At 51.0% G+C, this 12,766-nt stretch overlaps 1 protein-coding gene across 16 annotated transcripts in view; it reads left to right on the plus strand.

Annotated features, from left to right (window-relative positions):
• The window catches only part of RGS6 (regulator of G protein signaling 6), a 646,702-nt gene that overhangs the window by 604,123 nt on the left and 29,813 nt on the right, over window positions 1-12,766 (plus strand). For 8 of the 16 annotated variants that reach the window (XM_064375005.1, XM_012438051.3, XM_064375006.1 and 5 more), the window contains exon 17: window positions 928-981. The exons of 5 other annotated variants lie outside the window; for them this stretch is intronic. In XM_064375005.1, the coding sequence (XP_064231075.1) occupies window positions 928-981 (54 nt within the window). Of the gene's footprint in view, window positions 1-927; window positions 982-1,112; window positions 1,199-12,117; window positions 12,446-12,766 lie in introns of those variants that run through there. 3 more of the 16 variants (XM_012438062.3, XM_012438061.3, XM_012438063.2) reach the window with 3 other exon arrangements.

Genomic DNA, 12,766 nt, shown 5'->3' on the forward strand with positions numbered 1-12,766 from the left:
AGCACCCCACACCTCTCTTCCTCCTGTAGTAGAGGGAGGCTCGGCCTGGGAGGACAGTCAAGGGCTTTGCCTCTCCTCGCCCCTGTTCTGGGCTCCCCAGCTAAGAGCTTCCCACAGTGGTTTCTGAGCTCCCTCTAGCCTGTCCTGCTCACATCTTGGCAGGTGTTATGTCACCTTTCGGATACAGAAAGAACATGTTCTGTTTCTCAGAACAATCCCCATTGTCAGAAGACTTACTGTCTTCTGAGACCCAAGACCCTTTGTCCGTGGCAAAGGCCATGAGTAGACCCTCCTTGCTCTAAGGACACAGAAGGAGGGTCATTAGGAAGACACTGAAGTTAGCAAACTTTCTGGCTGCCTCTGGGCAGGGAAATCTCAAGAGAGAAAACAGTCTTAACCCAGACTCAGGGATGAGTAGACGGCTTCACTTCCCCGGCGGCCACTTCCTGACATCCCTCCCCTCCCACACCCCGCTGGCCCTCAGAGCTAGTCTGTTATGAGTCAGGACTTGGAGCCCCCAAGGCCCCAGGGCCTCAGTGCCACAACCACCAGGACTCCTGCCTGTGGGCACGGCAGGTTGAAAGCAGCAAGCAAGCTGCTCAAACCCACCAACTGCGGTCCTGTGCAAAGTCGTGATGGCTTCTGATCCAAGCCCCACAGCACAATTCACGGTCCCTGGGGAAGTAAACCCTCTTCTCTGCTCACTGCTCCAAGGAGGCAGCACCGTTTCTCGTGGGCTTCTGTCTTCTGTCTCTCCCGTTGACTCTTCCAACAGCGCTGGCTGCTTCTCTTTTCCCATTTTTCACCCCATTTTGCTTTGGTTTTTGTTATTCTTTAGCTGCGGCTGCTGCTGTTTGGAAATCATGTGTAAGCTGAAGATTTTTTTTCCTGTATTTTTCTCCCTACCTTTTTTTTTTTTTCCTGAAGCCAGAAAGTGAGCAAGGTCGTAGAACTTCCCTAGAAAAGTTCACTCGCAGTGTGGTAAGTTCAGTCGGTTTTCTTCCCTCCAGTTTTCTTTTGATTTTTTTTTCCTTTGGTTGTTGTTTCCTTTCGGGTGGGAGGGAGTCCAGTGCTTTCTCCCTCGACTCAGCCCTTTTCTTTTCTTTTGCGAGTGTCTGCAGCTTCTCTTCTAGGGATAAAAATGCAAAAAGGGTGAGCGGCTCCCTCTGCAGAAGGTGCACACTTGATCACTCAGCCTCAGGCCTGGGCATTTGATCGTCGGTTCACGGCTTTGAGGGCCCTGCCGCCCTTGGGGCCGTGCAGTTTGTGCATCTTCTGCAGCAGCCCAGGGAGAAGCCATGGAACTATACCGTGAAATAAATTGGCTCAGAACCATAGCTCATTCAAAAAAAAAAAAAAAGCCAAATTTCCTTCTGTGAACCCTGGCAGTCACGCCGGTGTGGGTTGCGAGCTGATGTTGCTGTGTAGGCGGCTTTTGCTGTGTGCAGAAAGCGGCCGTGCTGCATGGGTCCCGGCGCTGTGGCCTAGCTGGCGTGTGTGTGAGTCGCCTCTGCATGAGTCCCCTCCAGCCCCCGTCGGCCTCATGTGCACAGCAGGCCAGGGAGAGGAGGGCAGTAGCTGAATCCCTGCGCCGTCCAGGGTACTCCCAGGGGCAAGGTCCTCACAGCCTCCTCAGGCCTTGATTCTGACAGGGTGGGTCGAGATGGGTTTCAGGTTCCTACAGCTTCATGGTCCACCCCACCTGGAGAGTGGTAGAGCTCCCGCAGTGGCACGTAAAGACGGCCGTGGCAACAGGTGGGACTGGGGAGTCCGTGGCTCTTCCCTGGGCTGCATGGCTGAGACACTCTACCATGCTTTGTAGAATAGCACAGGCCAATTGACTCTTTCCATGCTGGTCACCCCAAGATGTGAACATCGAGCTCAGGGCACAAGAAATAGTCAATCCCGCTTAATCACAGGGCCCTGCCTGTACCATGTACATCAAACCAGAGGGAACCAAGATAGTAACCAGGGAGCAGGGGACCCACCCAGGGAACTGTCCACATTCCCTTCCTGAAGGGCGGCAGCCCGCTGATACTGACTTGCCTTTGTTCCACCTCTGTTGATGAGGAAAGTCCTTGTAAAACCTGACTACTGTGTGACTGGTATGCATATTTTATCCTTTTAAGATAAAAAGTCTAAGGATCTCGGGTTGAAAGCAACGTAGTCACTGACCTGTCATAGCTAGATGCATTTTAAATGCTTTTAAACATTGTCTTGAGTTTGCTACATGTAAACATCAAATAACTAGTAGGTGGCTATTAAAAATCGGTATTCATCCCTTCCCTTCCTCTGTCTTCCCTCTCCGTGGCTTTCCCTCGTGAGAAATCAGAAGGTACAGAATGCAAGGCCTGCAGGGGCCTCGCCTGTCTTCGTGGCTGGTTTGCCGTGGCCGTGTGGCTCCGCACACTAAGAAACTGCCACGGCTGTCAGAGGCAAGACCGCTGGGCCTTCCTTCACCCCATTATGGCCTGAGAGAAGGTAGTGGGGTCCCATCATCTCTCTGCCTCTTTTGAGGCCTGGCTACTCTGTGGGTAGAGGATGTTTAGGGATTTTGCTGGCAAGCCAAGAGTGCCTGTGACTCTCAGGTACAAACTGTACAAAAGCAGAGCTCTGACAGCCCCCCTAGAAGCTCTTCAGGGTGACCGCACAGGCCGAGGGTGAGAGAGAGGAAGCCGGGTACTTGAACAGGACGTCCAGAAATCTTCGCGCTGCTTTTCAAGAGAAGTGAGTATCAGGAAAGGCAAGAATGGTCTCGTCGCAGCTCTGTGAGGAGCATTTATTGATTTCCCTTTATCCCAAAAGTGATGTTGGCTCAGTGGTTCTCCAAGGTCTGTTAGCAAAGCATTTGGAACAAGAAAGCATCACATCACCCCCCAAGTGTCTGAAGTGGACACATGGGGAACTGACAGAGTTTCAGGGTGAGCTGAAGGAGTCCTGAGGGTATGGATAAAAGGCCCCAACTTAAAAAAATATATACCTAAATTCCCTGCTGCTCTTTTGTGAACAAGACTCAATAGGTGATGCATTTGGAATTTGGGGTTCCGTTGGTGGAGATGATGGATTGCCATTTATCCATGCTCCTCGTGCTCTTGGGGTGACACCGTACCCCCACAAGATGTGACTAAGTTTGGGGATATGGCCCACAGCTATGGAAGTTTAGGGATATGACCCATGTGTTGGCTCTCAGATTACTTAAGACTGGAATGCAGGAATTTAATCTCAATAGCCCACTGGTCTCATCAAACAGAACTAACTGACCAACCAATATGCCTCGCAATCTGATAGCCATTCTTTGAATATCATATGCATAAAGTATTTGATTTATCTAAGAGAAGATCCACATGAATGTTTCATCATCTGCTGTGTACTGCAAGCTATAAACTAAATGAAGGGTCATTCCTAACATTCCCGTGTTGCCAGGAGAGATGCATAAGAGCACGACCCACATCACAGGGCTAATAATGGAAATGGGAGAGTGAAGCTGGGCAGCTCACAGACCAAAGACGTGAGGCCAACTGCCATTTAGGATGAATGGCAAAAAAAAAAAAAAGAGCTATCCAGGTGATTGGATAGATCATTCAGCTGGAGGCTTGTCAAGACTGAATCTGAATTCAGAATTTCTCCCCAGAACATGCCAATGTCCTTTCTTTTTTTGGTAGAAGAGAAACACATGGAAAAAACAAATTGTTTCCAAGTCTTAAGTTGTGCCATGTCATAGAGGGATTATCTGTTAAGAACACACATGCCCCCTTTTCCACGAGATCCTAACATGTTTAGTATGGTTCATGGTATCTTTAGGGCCATGTTAGTTTGGGTGCTGAAGGGGCCTGGCACTCCCCAGTCAATGGAGAAAGTGCTGGGTGAGCTTCTCTTTCCAATGCAAGCTTTAGTCCAGGTCACTCAGGACTTGGATATACAAAGCAAATCTCTGGGGACCCTGTGCCAAGCATCCTGTCATTTTGTAGACAGAAACCACACACCCTGCTCATTTGATCAGGAAGGCCCAGGTTCTGAGCCAAACGTGACTGAAGTCCACGGCAGGGTGCACCTAGCCTGCAACGCATTCATCCAAAATGGAAAACAAGACTCCCTCCAGTGGGCCCAACCCCACAGATGCCCAGCTGACCAAGCAAAACACAGGCTGGGTTTTAGCCCTTAGAGATCCTCAGCTGCCCTTGTGCAGTGAATAACCCACACCACTGTACAGGACAGCACTTGTCCAAGGAGCCTCAGTTTGAGAAAGAGCTGTAACACATAGCAGCTTCTCAAGGGCCCCCCAATACCTGGCCTCAGGTCATGTGATTTAGAGCCTGTCTCTGCCTAATCCTGCTCACGGGGAAGCTTCCTCTCACAGTGGCTGTAAACTATGAAAGCCACAGGAGGAGAAATCTAGTCACTGTGGGTTGCCTTTGCTTCACCTTCCAGCTCCTCTTCAGATTCTTTGGTGGGAAGTCTCAGGAGCTACTGACCAAGGAGAGGAGGGGCCTTCTCTAACTAAAGACCGTTTCCTGTTGCTTGGTGCTGACCAGCCTGCCACTCTCTGCTGTCTTCCTGGTTTTGCAGTTGACAGAGGACAATGGGGGCATGAAGGTGGCCAGAGCTAAAAGGCTCACCCTCCTCCTGCTCTATTTTTTTTTTTTTTTTTTTCCTGAGATAGATAGAGGAGTCTTGCTTTCCCAGGCTGGAGTACAGTGGTGTACTCTCAGCTCACTGCAACCTCTGCCTCCTGGGTTCAAGCAATTCTCCTGTCTCAGCCTCCAGAGCAGCTGGGATTACAGGTATGTGCCACCACGCCCGGCTAATTTTTGTATTTTTAGTAGAGATGGGGATTCACCATGTTGCCAGACTGGCCTCAAACTCCTGACCTTAAGTGATCTGCCCGCCTCAGCCTCCCAAAGTGCTGGGATTACAGGCGTGAGCCACTGCACCGGGCCCCCTTTTCTCTCTATGTGTGCTTATTCCTTCAGCTTCCACAGAGTCTACCACAGTGGGGTGGGGGCCTCACCACAGAGAACCTGGCTTTGACATAGAGGACCAGGAGCATGCATAGGAGGGAGAGGGGGCAGGAGGAAACGGGGCCCTTAGCCAAGCCACGGCGGCAGCTCCCTTTTTGATATAGTGGCTGAAGCCATCTGGTGAGAACTCCAACCTGGAGGGAGTGAAGCTAGAGAAACTCCTTTGCTCCTCACGTCCAATTCCACAGAAAAAGCCACAGAGGGTGATGGCACCGAAGTTAGGAGCAAATGGCAGCCCCGAGTGAGGCTGGCGTCAGCCTCCCTGGGTACCTTTGTCCGGGCGCTCAGTTGAAACCTCACCTACCCTCTTGAGAGCTTCATCGGCTCCAGCCTTGGGCTCCGAAGATGGGAAATCGGGTTGCTGTTGCCAGAGCAAGCACTGGAGGCCACGGAGGAGAGGGAAGAGGAGGACCAGGCGTTCATCCATAAGAGAGCATCGAAGTTTAGCTTTGCCAAGTTGCTCCTTGGAATTGTGGCAGCAAGGGCCGGAAGCTGCAGAAGCCTTGGCACGTGATGGGTGGCATCTCTGCGACAGGCTTTCCTGTCCTGCCTGCCAAGGAATGCAGCAGGCAAGTCAGATGGGGAGCGGGAAGCTCAGGGAGCCAGCTGCCACTCAGCCTCCCTCGCCCCCTCCTTCCCTCCCCCTCTTCCTTCCCCTGCCAAAAGCCAAGGAATAGCTAATGAGAGCCAAGAAGTCAACAGCTCACCCACACGCCCAGCCCCAGGCAGCTCTGCAGAGAGAAACCCCCAGCTCTAGGCCCAGGTGCTGTCCGGAAGTGGAGGGCTGAGGCTCTCAGCAGGGGGAGGGGAAGGCAGACAACCAGGGCAGTCAGCCGAGAAGCTCCTGCCTGCCCCGGAAGGTGGTATTGTTTTCCCCTCCTCAAGGTTTCAGGGTGAACAGCCGCGCACCTCGGTGGAATGACTTCCCAAACACCTAGACTCAGCAGAGTCCCCAGAGGGCTTTGACCTCAGTTGAAATAATCTTTTCAAGCCTCTAGCAAGGGCCAATTGACTAAAAATCTTTTCAAGGGGTTAGTTTTTATTGCAAACAGTCCTTGGACTCCTTTGGGACTACTGGGTCACAAACATTAGTGCCAGCCTCTCCCATCTCAGAGCGCTGAGATCCAGCTGCAGTAAAACCCTGGCCCTGGCTGGATCTGGAGGGAGACATCCATCAAAGTGGGAGGGAAAGCACGGAAACCTGCCTCAAGCAGCGAGTCCAAGTCCTGGGACTCTGAGATACCGCAGCAGCCCCCGTACAGAGTGGCTCCTGCTTCCAGCCTCAGCTTGCTAGCTGTGTGACCTCAAGCAAATCACTAGCCCTCTCTGAGGCCTGGTTTTCTCCTCTGACAAGACTTGGACTGGGTCATCTCATCCCTTCCAGCTAGGAGTATTCTGCAGCTCTGTGCTTCCCTCTGTCCTGAGATTTCTGAGTTATATGGCTTATTCCTTAGAATGGGAGAGGAGCTATCTTCCTGCCCAATTAGTTACCTGATTCGGAAGTGCCTACCAGCATATAAGCCTGGGAGATAAATGTGGATACAGTTGAGTTGGGTATATTTACAAACCCTGGACATGCACTGGCAGGGGAACTGAGCGCCCCAGGCTCCCGCACCTGCCCCGCAGGCCCCGCTGGGTTGTTCAGGGAGGACTCACAGAGAACAGGATGAGTGCCCCACACCCTGCAGCCTCACCAGTTCTGCATTCCCTGCCCTTCTGGTCTGGGTGCCCAGCTGTGTGTGTGGCAGGTGGGGTCAGCTGGGTAGAAAGGTGGACACCAGGGTGGGCGCTGCCACATCACTGCATGCATTGTGGGGGCTCAGGGGCCCTGTGGGTATGGGAAAGGATGAAATGTGAGCATTTGGGAATCTCAGCACACTCTGCTGCTCACCTGCTACCAGGCTTTCTGGTTCCCTAGGGAACCCTGGGCCGGCTTGTTGCTGTCCTCTTTTAGAGATGGGAAATAAGGGTACAAGAGACGGTGTTATTCTGTTTACAATCAGTGGTGAAGTCCATGGTAAGACCAGGTTACAGCTCCTCCATACTTCACTTTTTATCTCGGCTCTGTGTGAAATTAGGAAAAGCATATTTACTGTTATTATGTAGCTGGAAAATGAAAATATAAGGTTTTTTTTATAAACTATAAAATGTAAAACAACAGACTCAGCAAGGCTGGTGGGTGCAGAGAAGACACAGTGGCAAAGTGGTTCCCCACGGGGTCGACGGGGAAGAATCTCGAGGCTTTGATTTATCCTGAAGGGCCACAGGTTGGTTGTCATTTTTAAGACACTGGGCCCTAGACCCTGGCATTTCCCTTGGAAGGAAAAAACCCCAGCTGTTCCCGCTGATAGTTCAACCTGTCCACCAAAAGCAGCCAAAATGCCCTCCCCACAGAGTGCCCACTTGGAGAAAAACCCCACTGGTGACTCAGCTTCTGGACACGTGGGGCGATCGGGGCCCAGTGGGGGCAGCCGCTCCTGGCCTTCCCTCGCCAGCCCTCCCTTGCCCCCCGCCCAGGCCCTCTCCTGCCTTCCCTAGACCCCAAGCAGTCAAGTGAAAATCAAATCCTCTGAGGCAGAAGGACACAGCTGTGTGTTTACAGCCACTGATTCAGATCCAAATCGCGTACCCGGCTAGTCTCCAGCAAGGCAGGCTGGGGGCAAAGTGTGTGTGTGCCAGGCAGGGATCTATTTCAGGAGGCGACCTGCAGCCCTTCGCCATGGCGGTGGCTTCCTCCCACCCCCTCTCAGGAAGGCGCTCTCACTTCACAAGCGGCCGATGGGATTGTGGGGTCTCGGCCTGCTGCTTGTCACATGTGCAGTCAGACCCTGGTGCCATCCCTGTGCAGTCACATGGGAACTGCGTGGGCTCCCACCTGCCTGGTGAGAAGGCGGGGAGTGTAGGACTCCCGCCCCCCACAGGATAAACCATGGGAAAGCCAAGCACACAGGATGCCCACCTCTGCCAAGAGCAGAGCCTGCCTCAGTCCCGTCTGGGGAGCAGCGGCACTGCAGCAGAAGGGGCCAGAAAGAGAGCGTCCAATGGCAGGAGCCTGGCAAGAGGACAGCACTGCCGCTGTCAAGGTCAAGGAGAGGAGATCCAACTCTGCCTGTGGTCCAGACTGGAAAGTTCAAAAGGAAGTCAGAGCACTTTAAGTCTAAGGACCTCAAAGGCTAAGAAGTAAGACCTCCATGGAAGTCCCCCTAGAACGAGCTCCTGGTGGAAACCACGGGGGATGCCTTCCCTTTTTAAAATACTGAATGAGTGTCCCTAGTTCGAATTGAGTTAGGAAAGCATGACATTTTGGAAGGAGGGCACGATATCTGTCCACAGGTATGAACAGCCTGTAAGATGTTGCCCTCCCGCTGTGTGGCTACATGGGACACTGCCGGCGGCAGGGAGGAGCGCTTAGAAGAGCTCAGAGCAGTGGGATTTTTAGTTTTGTCATGTTTGCCCAAAGGTGGATGGGAGAAAGACCCTCGGGTGTTTGCTCAGTGGCTTGCCAATGGGTGGGAATGTGAGACAGGGTTGGAAGCATGGAGTCACCCCGGCAGCGGCAGGGCCCACAGGGCAGTGGTTCTTCCATGCTCCTTAATCATGGTCAAATCGCATCAGCTTAAGCAACGGCACCATGGCCACAAATGGGAATGCACCTTGTTAGTGTAATATTTGGCAGATTCTCTCCACACACCCCATGGCAGTCTGGCTTACTGTAGAAGGGTAACCTTAAAAAATACATGCCCTGCTCCAGAAAACAACCACATGTGGCCTGTTAGCAGCACAATAAGGTTGAAAGCAACGTCCACGCCTGCCTCCCTCCCCCTGCTCACCTCCACTTCCCTCCGTTTGCCCTTATGTGGGTGAAGTGAGTATATTCAGCGTCCTCATGGCAGGTGAAAGGGTGAATGAATCCATCTACATCTGCTGGAAAGGCAGTCTCTGGTAGTGGGCCACAAGGGTTCAGCCATGGCCCATCCAACATCCTTTTTGATGACCTGCATGAAGAGACAAACCTTCCAACCACATTCCAAGATCCAGACCTCCGAAGTATGGCTCATTTGGTAGATAATGGAATTCTATTTGAAAAGCATTTCCTGCAGCTGGGATAATGGGTCAAAAACAGATAACATTTTATCAGGTCATAGTTATGGTTTTTTTAAAATTTGGTTTCCGAACTACAGGATTGCATTTGTAGCCTTTCCTAAAAATCAAGTAAAAAAAAAACAAACAAAAAACAAGTTCTTGGGTTGTCATTGACTACAAGCTTAGTGTAAGTAAAAGCAGAATGCAGCTGCTTTCCAAAGGGCAACTTTAGGCTCTGTAACAAAAGTGGGATGGTCAGAGAAAGGAGAAGTGTTCCATTGCTTTTTGTCGCTCTAAGCAGTATTAAGTCTTGGTTCTAAGCCCCCACATTATCGGGAATGTTAACATCTAGAAACAATTCAGAGAGAAGAACTAGAGAGAGAAAGGGACTCTGGAAGCCATGTCGCAAGAGACAGAAGTAAAAGCGTCTAGCCCCCAGCAGACACGATGGCCACCGTGAGCTCTCTTTGCATTTGTCTTCGAGAGTGGACACTTCTGGATTGCTCCAGAGAGCAAGGCTGGAACAAATGGCTAGAAAATAAAAAGATACTAAAAATATTCTAATAACAACAAAATATTCCAACTATGGACTACATCCCTTCAAATTAGCAACAAGCCCCCTGGCTCGCTGTTTAGAAGCTGAATGGCCAAGGATAGTGTAGAGTAGGTTTCTACACCAGATCCCAAGATCTTTGTTTTGCAACTGGAATTCTATGCTGCCCCAAATAGCTGTTAAATGGATCTTACTGCATTTCATTCTGTGGTTTATAAATAAGTCGTGGAAAAGGAGAATGAATTATATGGAGGGAGTTTGCCGAGATCGGAGGAGAGGGATCTGGAAGACTCAGACTAGACTCTGCCTTGAGGAAGAAAAAGCCACACGATGACACACTCAAAGCAAGGGAAACCGTCAGGAAGTGGAATCACTGCCCTTCACATGTCATCCTTGCTTTTTTTTTTTTTTTGTCATTTGCTGCCATAGCAGCTGAGCTCTGGGCAACAGGGCTTTCTCTCCCGAATGCCTGAAAGGAGGTCAGCGAGTGGAGGACACAGGCACCCGCTGGCACAGGGTACTGGCAACCGTGGTGTGGTGAGCCCCAGCACAGCCAGGGTGGCCATGTGCATGGGGTGTCCTGGCCCAAGGTTGAAGAAAGCTCTTCCTGTCATGGTTCCCATCTGGAAAGGCATTTTGTTGAAAGCAAAAAGGATCATGAAGTCAATTGCCTTTTACCCAATGCCAGTTGCAGACTCCAGGTAAATGAGTTGACATCAAAAACACCTTAGCCGACCGGGTGGTGGTGGCTCATGCCTGTAATCCAAGCACTTTGAGAGGCCAAGACGGGTGGATCACCTGAGGTCAGGAGTTCAAGACCAGCCTGGTCAACATGCTGAAACCCCATCTCTACTAAAAATACAAAAATTAGCCAGGCATGGTGGTGGGTACCTGTAATCCCAGCTACTCAGGAGGCTGAGGCAGGAGAATCACTAGAACCCAGGAGGCAGAGGTTGCGGTGAGCTGAGCTCACACCACTTCACTCCAGCCTGGGCAACAGAACAAAACTCCATCTCAGACAAAAACAAAAAACACCTCAGGCTGGCCAGGAGCAGGGCATACCCCCAGAGACCTCGGCCTGAGGAGAAACTGTCCCCTCATCCCAGATCCCCTCCTCTGGGGCCCTGCTGGGGGGGCCTTGTCCTCAGCCCAGCTCAGGGGAAGGGCTCCCATGTCACATTCTTTCCAGTTGTCTTAGGAGCCACCCGATTGCCGATGACACTCCCTCCTCTCTTGGGCTTCACCAGGGCTGCTTTCAACTCATCGTGGGATTGTATAATTATGGTGATTACAGCTTGTGGCTTTTTTCCTCTCTTCATCTTTTGCTTTCAAATTCTTTGAGGCCTCTTATTAAGCATGGCAATCCTGGTAAAGTCAGCAAAGTTTTAATAGACACTTCTTACAGCTAAAGAAAGCCTAGTCAGGGCTGATTGCTACTATGTTCCCTCATATATTCCATTAAAACTCTATCAGGCACAGTTGGTGCCTGGGTATAAAAGGTGGGGGAGAGGGAGGGCAGGGAGGCAGAGGGCACCTGTACTTAGTCACAGGGCTGGAGAACCATTCCACACCATGCCCCTGGCCTTTTCCATGTGCACCAAGTGTCAAGTGCATCTGAGCCCCCATGCCTGATAGGAAAAGACAGACCGTCAGGCAAGGACCGAAAGCCTGGCCTTAACATCATAGCAGATTACACTGGGAAAGGAAGATGGGACATCCAAGACAACCCAACCTTGTCATCTGCAGCGAAAGTAGTGGGGGAATTCTGACCGGTGCTCTGCCCCGGTTAATACTGGAAGGTTCTGAGGCATCCATAGTTCTAAATAATTAAAGGAGTCAATCATTAGCCTTTGTGAGTCATCACGATCCTGTGGTTTTACACCTGATGGAGGTCTCCTTGGTAATGATTCAGCTTCAGATCTCGTTCTTGGCTAGCCTTTAATCATAGCTTTCTTGTTGTTGGTTTTTGTTTTTGAGACAGAGCCTTGCTCTGTTGTCCAGGCTGGAGTGCAGTGGCGCAATCTCAGCTCACTGCAACTTCCACCTCCAGGGTTCAAGCGATTCTCCTGCCTCAGCCTCCTGAGTAGCTGGGATTACAGGCCTGCACCACCACACTCAGCTAATTTTTGAATTTTTAGTAGAGACAGTTTCACCATGTTGGCCAGGCTGGTCTCGAACTCCTGGCCTCAAGTGATCTGCCCACCTTGGCCTCCTAAAGTGCTGCATGAGCCACCGTGCCCCAACCGTAGCTTTCTTATCAGAGTTGTAGGAGATCATGAGTGTGGGTTGTGTGTGTGAGCAGGTTCATCCAGGTTCCCTTTATTTCTGTATTCCCTGGGACTACACAGATGACTGCACACGGAGGTGCATCTTGCCCAAGCAGGACTGTGTTTCTGGGAGGCCCCTGATTGGCTGCCCATGGCTGACAGTCCCACACCCACCAAACTGCCTTTTACCCTGCAGGTAGCCAGTTACCACACTGCCCATGTGTCAAAAGAGCAAGGAGTGGACTGCGACTGAGCAGCACCGACGACCTGGAGCTAAATGTCAAAAACCTGGCAGGGACATTTCCCCTAACTGCATTCTCATCCGCTACTGAAGATGACCTGCTTGTGTGACCTTGAGAACCACATCCCTTTAGTACCCACCAGAATGCACAGAAGTAAGCGAAGTTCGGTCAGACAACCCCAGCTGAACCCCTTTTCCTCCACCTGATAGAAGTATATGATCCTGGGCAAGTCACTTGCATGCCGGGTGGGTACAACAAAGCCCACTGCACAGGGAAGAGGCTGGCATTAGATGAGCGTGTGATAGCAAGCACCACCATTTATTGGGAGCTCATGATGTTGTACTGTGTCGTGCTGGCTTCACCTGGGATGGACTGTGGTTCTACTCCAGCTCTATCCCTTAGCTGTGTGAATTGCACAGCTTTTCTAAGCCTCAGTTTCCTCATCCATAAAAGGGAAATAAGAGTAAATAATTAAGTAGGAATAAAATGCACAACGTGCTTAGCACACTGTGTATAGTGTGTTGCTTAATAGGTATAGCTGTTAGAATTAGTTTCATCATTATGATGTTATTTGCAGCTCATACTTAGCTCTGCACTTATTAC

Source organism: Aotus nancymaae, unplaced genomic scaffold, assembly GCF_030222135.1.
Source record: "Aotus nancymaae isolate 86718 unplaced genomic scaffold, 86718_ANA_hifiasm-v0.15.2.pri h1tg000011l, whole genome shotgun sequence".
In the NCBI taxonomy this organism is placed as follows: Eukaryota; Metazoa; Chordata; class Mammalia; order Primates; family Aotidae; genus Aotus; species Aotus nancymaae.